This window comes from Erigeron canadensis, chromosome 3 (genome assembly GCF_010389155.1).
Source record: "Erigeron canadensis isolate Cc75 chromosome 3, C_canadensis_v1, whole genome shotgun sequence".
Lineage (NCBI taxonomy): Eukaryota > Viridiplantae > Streptophyta > Magnoliopsida > Asterales > Asteraceae > Erigeron > Erigeron canadensis.
In genome coordinates this window covers 24,189,417-24,196,953 of record NC_057763.1, presented here as the reverse complement: position 1 = coordinate 24,196,953, position 7,537 = coordinate 24,189,417, and the positions used below count along the sequence as shown (strand labels likewise).

The 7,537-nt window shown below is 33.8% G+C and overlaps 1 protein-coding gene across 1 annotated transcript; it reads right to left on the bottom strand.

The window, feature by feature from the left end:
* Window positions 1-1,389: 1,389 nt before the first annotated feature.
* On the bottom strand, window positions 1,390-7,107 carry LOC122592398 (ferric reduction oxidase 7, chloroplastic-like). Its single transcript, XM_043764613.1, has 9 exons — window positions 6,809-7,107; window positions 6,626-6,719; window positions 6,348-6,542; window positions 5,291-5,528; window positions 4,594-4,921; window positions 4,144-4,420; window positions 3,508-3,763; window positions 2,532-2,958; window positions 1,390-2,150 (listed from the first exon to the last, which is right to left on the bottom strand). The coding sequence occupies exons 1-9, from the start codon at window positions 7,062-7,064 to the stop codon at window positions 1,981-1,983; spliced, it is 2,241 nt and encodes a 746-aa protein (XP_043620548.1). The 5' UTR covers window positions 7,065-7,107; the 3' UTR covers window positions 1,390-1,980.
* Between the last annotated feature and the right edge of the window lie 430 nt (window positions 7,108-7,537).

Below are 7,537 nucleotides of genomic sequence, written 5' to 3'. Positions count from 1 at the left end.
TGCGGGCCCTTCTATTTCATCATAATCACAATTCTCGAACGTTGCTATCATAATCTCGGGGAGCATGCTTTTCAATTTTCAAGAAGAAGAAGACTTCGAGAAAAGGTTGCGTTATGTCTTTTAATTTGCGTGCCCTATTATTTTAGGTGAGTTTTTTTTTTCCCTTTGACGTATATAAAAGCCACCTATAAAATTTGAAGGCCTTTGAGTTTTGTAGGCGCAAAGCACATGCTTCACTCTATTCAATAGTTGGGTCGGCCCTAATCGAATCCTAATTATCTTTAAAAGGCAAAAGTCCATACCACACATAATAAAAGCGCACAACACCCCATATAAATTGTTTGCCATTAGAATTTACTAGAACTAGCACGTTACCTGCGCAATGCGGCGGTGGTCGTGACAATGCCGTTGTAGTGGGGGGCCGAGTGTTGGTGGTGGAGACGGCGTCGAGTGGTGTGGATAATTGATGTAAATGGTTAATGAAAATATATTAAAGAATAAAGGATTGGTAATGTAAATTAATCATTAATGTTATGGGGTAGTGTATGTTGAAATATTTTAAGGGGTGCTAAGTGAAAATATTACATATTTTCAACATTTTCATAAATAAAAAGGGCTATTTTTTTTATAATATAATATAGATAACTAGAATAACTCATATAACATTTGATGTTCTAGCTAACTTATCGTCATATTAATTTATCATTGTCATATTATTTAATGATGATGCAAGGGCATTTTTTGGTAACTTATGTAAGTGCTTAAGGTGTATTAGTTTATTTCGAATTGCATCGCTTAGATATATGGGAAAATTTCTTTTATATAACTAAGAGAAAAACAATAATCCCTACATTCTCAAGATTCTAAGGTTATTTTTTTCGCATCGTTGACAAATTCAACCATTTTTCCCAACTTGAATTTTGTTCAACTCATAAACAAATGCAATCTCATCTCCAACTGAGATACTAATATGTTTTATCTTAGTTGATAGTTGTAAGAGCTTGTCACATTGGTTTAATATTATTTGTTACTTTTTCATTAAACTGTTATTATATTTTTTTCATGTGTTTAGCCATGACATTTATATTAATCTTAGTTATCAATCCTAATCAATTATAAAATTATATTTTGAAAGTTGAAACAATTTTCATATTCTTCATGAGTTAAACCCCGTTGGTTTGCAATAATTTTATGTATACTGTGTCTGAGTTGAGCTTATGGTTTTGATGTATTTGGAATGCGGAATATGAACATATCTATATTCTTATGAGTAACATTTTTTCTCGATCTTCATAAATCTATCGTCATCCAAAATAAGAGTGTCTTTTACAAATACCACAGTAACCAACATACATAGTAGGAAGTTCTTGTAGCCTAAAGTTTCACAAATACCAAAGTAACCAACGTGTGTTGGTTTTTCAATATTACAAAATAAGAAGCACTGAACAGTTACATTTACTCTTCAATGGTAAAATCCATAGAAACAAATGCTTTCTTCTTATGTTTTTCTTTTATTTGTAGTATAATTAGAAGACCTTGCAGCCCGTCCCCAAAACTATGTTCATCTTGGATTTTAACGACCCTCACAGCTTTGATCAACTTGGAATTTGACCTTCTTTGATGTTGCTATGATTGGTTTTCTCATATTTAACAGGTCATATGTAGAAAGAATAGAAAAGTATGAACAATAAAAACTACATCAGAGTAGACATATGCATTAACAGATAGGTGCAGAACCGTCGGATAATAACATATTCATATATTTGCATCTATATTTACATTATATCAGTAAAAGAGGGAAGCACCTTCTTGTCTTTTTACCTTAACCTTCTCCCTTTCATAGGCATATAAATGCCAAGTCCAGCTTTCTATCGAAAGTTGTACATGTTTTAAAAAGTTGTTATTTCTGCAAACGCTAGCCCATATAAGCCATATATACAATACATCTGTGGCGCTATTGCAAGCATCTTGTTGTAGTACCTATAGATCGAAACTGTGGCTGTTGAAATGGAAAATGGGCTCATTACGTGTCCTCCCAAAATTCTTTGATCTGCATTCTTTAGCAACACTTGTTTGAAGTGCTGTTGGTCCACAAACCATTACCCCTATATCAACATTTCCCCATCGGTCTGCCATGCTTCCAAATATTTCTGTATCGACAAAAGGAAAAAATATAAGTAAAAAAGACTCAAATTGAGAAAGACAAATCTAGTACCAATAACTAGTAGAGATGACAAATTTGGTGAATTCACTTTTATATGAGTACATTCGGGTCAACTTTTATCTCTAAGTGGTCAAATAACTAAAGCTGCTAAAAAAAAACTAGTCCAATGGGCAGTGGAGGTTGCTAGTCTCTCAAATGTGTTTGTAATGAACAATATTATAATTATACTGTAATAGTATTTGGCACACTAATTAATTAAATAAAACATGATAGCATTGGACAAAAAGTATCTTGGGTCAACCTGACTACCAAACCTGCCCAACCCACCCATTTTGCTGTATCGATTCAGGGACGTACAGATATGTACCTTTGAGGTTTGGTCTTTGACCATATTTTATTGTGTGAAGAAACCTTTCTGTTGATGGATTCTTGTATGCGCTAAACTTATCTTGCTGCAAGTCACTAATTGTTTTTTCAGCATCAGTGTTCTTCCCAGCTGAAGTTTTAGTATCCCAAAGATGCCATAAAACGATCACAAAACCACCAAAAAGAACAACACTTGCAGCCATGCATGTTATAAACAGAATGCCTTTATACGCCCAATGTGTAATGTTGTAAGGATTGATGTAAAAGATGTCTAGCAAAGCAACTAAAACCACCAAACCTATTGTAGATACTACCATATAAGCTCCAGACCAACCAATACTTCCAGTTCCAACCAAACTACACATGCCACCACTTGTGGGAGCAGGAAAGACAGATGAGCTCGCGTATTTTGGTACCATACCCTCTTCCTGTAGGTAAAACTAAAAAGTTAGAAATTGTGATGTAAATTGGAAGAACAATTACGTAAAAGAAATATGCGATTCACACACTTATTTCTACACCCTTTAGGAAACAGAATCAATTTTAATGAACCTATTCCTACTTATAAGTACAAAAGAAGCAAAAAGAATCAGAAAGTCCCGATAGATTCTTCTCTTAAGACTGCACAGACATAAAACTGGCCGGCAGTTGAAAGTGTCGAGATTGATTTGTTACATAAGATTCACGCATCCTATTTTGTGTAGAATTTAGGTGTGCAAATTTAATCTCTATGTTGTTTTCCCAAAAGATTTATACGTTTTACAAGTTTTCCCAAAGATAGACTTCTACAATCATTTGCACCAAAGTGTTTATCAGTTTCTATATTTGTTTGTGCTTATAATACATTTCACATGTTTAATTAACTTAACCAAAGAAAACCACATCTCCTGTAGCTATTCAGAAAAAGTGTATGCAAATCACATATTTTTTGTAATGAAATGAGGAATAGAAGTAATACTCGTAATTAACATGCATACCAGTGGGGGTTCTGATTCTCGAGTAACATAGGTCTTAATCTCAAGATTTAGTATATTGTCGAAAAATGGGCACAGTGAGTTTATGTCTACTGATTGGAGAAGCGAAAGTTCATCTGAGTTTTTGACTGCCCAGACTATTAATACATTTTTAGGCATACATGGCTTAGAGTCCCGGATACGGTGAAGAATGTCGCTCAAGATAGCCAAGAAAGGTGAAATTCCAATGCCACCAGCAACTAAAATGAGGTTCTCATACCTAAACAGCAAGAATAGTCAATAGTTACAAGTGAAAAATCTAGATAGCATGTTTTAGGGAGTACTTTTTATATCAGGTAGAGGTAGTTTGGGTCATGACCAGAAAAAGTGGGTGAGCCAACTGCAAACATCTCCTCATCCATTTTTATAATTTTTAAGACTATCAGTATACAAAATATGACTGAAATTTTGAAAGTTTAACATGTTTTGGATGATTTTCAATCCATCTGACCGATTCGACCCATTTGATCCAATTCCCTAATAGTTAATACTCTAAACCCATTTAACTAACATGAGATAAAACGTAACCCAAGTCCACCCATATTCAGATAAATGGATTGAATTACTAGCTCCTCTATAAGATAATAGTATAGTACGTACGTTAAGTGGTATGGTGATTCGTGCCCATAAGGTCCCTCAATGGACGCTTTGAGTGTGATATTTGGCTGCAGTAGACCATCTGTTTCGCCTTGCTCTCCAGGAACACTCGCGATACGTCCTCTTAGTTTTTCAGTCCAATCTCCAAGGACTTTTATAAGAACAGCAAGATGGTGTTTGCCATCTAGAGGACTAGATGACACACTGAATGGGTGCCACTGCAACCATGATAACTCTCGAATTTGAATGAAAACCCAACCAAGAGCATTGTATTGTAAGCCTGCATTTAAAAACAAAAAAATGTGTTAATGTCAGGACATCAAAGGGTGCAAATTTGTTATAAAACAAGCATAGGCTCAGAAAGTTTATGTTGGATACAGATGTTAAGAATGAATGTTTAAAGGGACATGCTTTAAGGTTACAGTAAAAAATGGGACGTGTTTAGTGAAATACCCTCTGGTTTCGAAATAACTAGTTCCACAGTCCCGGATGGAAGGCATTTGGCTGAGAGTATGTCCACAGTCTTTCGTGACTGTATAAATCTAAGAAACCGATCCATCATAAACAGAAAAATTCCAGCAGCAGCTATACTGAAAATGAAGTCGCCAACATGCATTGCAAAGAAGATAACAAAAACAACGTATAGTTGATGTGTGTAGAAGAATAGTTCAAAGTTTAGCCTCCTAACTGGCGGAAGTGATGTGACCCACATAAACAGACCCGCTATTAGACTGATCACTCCAGGAAGATTAGAGATTCCAACTTTTTTCCAATCTGTAAGCTGCAGAAAGTAGAAAATAAGCATTTCATTGGATGGTAAATCACTAGAAAATGCAACCGTGTTTCACTTTTTACAAACGTATGCAACGACTGCTATAAAGTTGAAATGTGAATGAATATAATTGTATATAAGTTTACTTGGTTGCATAAGTCGCTAACAAAGTGAATATAGTTTCAGTTTTAGTTATTTGCCATTATTGTATTTTTGTAAATAAATTTCATAATGACACTTAGTTTCAGTTTTAGTCATTCAGGCTGTTTATTCAGCACATAAAAGACACGATACTTTTCTAGAGACCTTTTTTTTCTAGAAAGCATCCATATGTATATAGAACTTAATGCAGAATAAGTTAGTCCTTAGAGAACTCACTTCTTGTATTAAACGCCCTTGGATGGCCCAAGCAATCACATAAAAAAGACCGTGAAGAGCGAAGAGCGCCATTGTGAGATGCCCTAACCATACATGATATCTCGTTGCATGTTCAAAAGGGATATCTATAAGTCGTAAAAGAACCGACCCCCTTGCAACTGGCAGAAACAAAAATACCAGGCAAATCAATCCAATAAACCCGAAGCGCAGTCCTGTTAGTTCTAACAATACAAGATTCCTGAAAGTTATCAAACAATTCCACAAAAAAATTAAGTTATAAATAAGCTATGAAAACAAAAACATAGAGATATTAGCATATCAATAAGAAAGTCCTTAACTTGCTTATAGTTTGTATTATCAGGCTTACTACATATATTTTTCAGTCCCTCTCATTCATTTGCATTTTCGAGTTTTAATGGGAAGAAAAGAAAGGTGGATACTTATTGTTATTCTTATTTATCAAGTTAATAGGGTAAATTTTACTATATATATGAAAGGGTGAAGACTTTTCCTTCTTAATCCCACCATATTTGAAAGAAAAACATAGGGAAAAAAAAACTCGGAAATCTCCCTCCCTTTCCATTCATTTCTTAAAAAAACTCAAGAATGCTTTTTTTTTTCCTTTTCTTTTCTTTTTCATCCTTTTCCAACTAAAAAACTCATTTGTATATACTTTAGACCATTATCGGCCGTATAACCATCTCAATCTTAACAAGTCCTATGCTTACCTGCTTGACCCTTTTCAGATAAAATATAACTCAAATCAACTGATCTTCAAGTTAATGGGTCAAAATTGTTGCCTCTATTTAAAATACTTGCTACACTACAAATTCGTCTTAGATGCATAACAAATGTCGTTTGCAGAGTCCAGTAAGTTGTATGCATAACAAATTGTTGTCTATCAAAATTGTTGCCTCTATTTGAGCAACCATCAAAATGGATATATAGAAAAAGTTGTATATTAAAGTAAAGCCATAAAAATTGACAATATTACTGTAGGAAACTAAAAAAGGATCAGTTTAGTAAAACATAATTACTTAATTGCATTACTGGTTACCTTTGTCCTGCATCAGTGACTTTAAACAAGGGCAACAAACCGATATTCTTGACTGTATAAGCCGCAACAGCCCAAATGATATAAACACCAAACAATAGAATCCCAATCAACTCGGCTGCAGTAACTACCCCAAACGGGCCCTCTATGATCACCGGAAATGTCCATAATCGAAAACTTGCACTTTTGTTCTTTTTCCTATAACAAGAAAAACCAAACAAACTTAGACGTATTGATCAACGACATATACGAAAAATGATAAACAATTAACAGATTATTACTCTTGAATAACTTCTTCTCCAGATATCCTCAGATAAATTATAGCCAAAACCGCAATGATAAGCAATGGACCACTATATATCAAAAAGATGCTTCCTAAAATACCAAAAAAAAAAAGGCGTATTAAACAATTTATTTCATATAGAAATTAATGAATACATATTGAAGTATTGGTCATGGTATACCTGTGATCCCAAAAAGAGTTCCATTCGTAGCATAAACGGCTTTCGTATACAATTCGTTCACCGGGTCTAATGGAAGGAAAAACAAGAAAGCAGCCCAAATGATGAAAATTTTCCACATTGCAAATTTAAGAACCAATTTTGTAAATTTTAGTAATAAAGATGTTTCATTAGTGCATGAAATAGTGTCATGATCATTGTCATCTTCTTTAGTTGAAAGAAGAAGAGGTACTTCATTAGAGCCTTCTACTGTGCCCATTTTCTTGGAACACAGATTACGTACAATGTTGTTTGTTGTGTGTTAGTTGATTTTCATGTGGAATCATGTTTTTTAGGTGGATCTTATTTATAGACTACTTTATGTGGACGTATATTATCTCTTGTACAAATTATTAAGGTATATTTTTTAGACCGTTAAAATACAAATTATGTAGAAAAATAAAATAAATTTAGAAGATGAGTTTTAGGAAGTAGGACCTCATGTCAGGTTTTATTGTACTTTGTTGCTTTCCTTAAAGAAAGCAAAATGACAAATACGTTTTCCCACTTTTACTTATTTATTTTTATTTTTATTTTTCAACAGTGTTAGATGGGTTAGATTTGAATCTCAGTGATAATATGTCGTTAATTAGGGAATGAGAAGTGCTCAACGAACATATTCGTGAACAAAATAAATTTAATAATAAAGGGATTGAGTCGCTGACATATAAGAGAGTAAAAAAGTTAGACAAA

What these genes read in the sequence shown, in the direction of transcription:
- LOC122592398 (XM_043764613.1), bottom strand. Translation starts at nt 7,064, where the DNA reads ATGGGCACAGTAGAAGGCTCTAATGAAGTACCTCTTCTTCTTTCAACT. An exon ending in GGAGAAGAAGTTATTCAAGA is followed by an intron (nt 6,543 to 6,625) that starts GTAATAATCTGT and finishes TTCTTGTTATAG; the next exon opens with GAAAAAGAACAAAAGTGCAA. An exon ending in TCAAAGACCAAACCTCAAAG is followed by an intron (nt 2,151 to 2,531) that starts GTACATATCTGT and finishes TTGTCGATACAG; the next exon opens with AAATATTTGGAAGCATGGCA.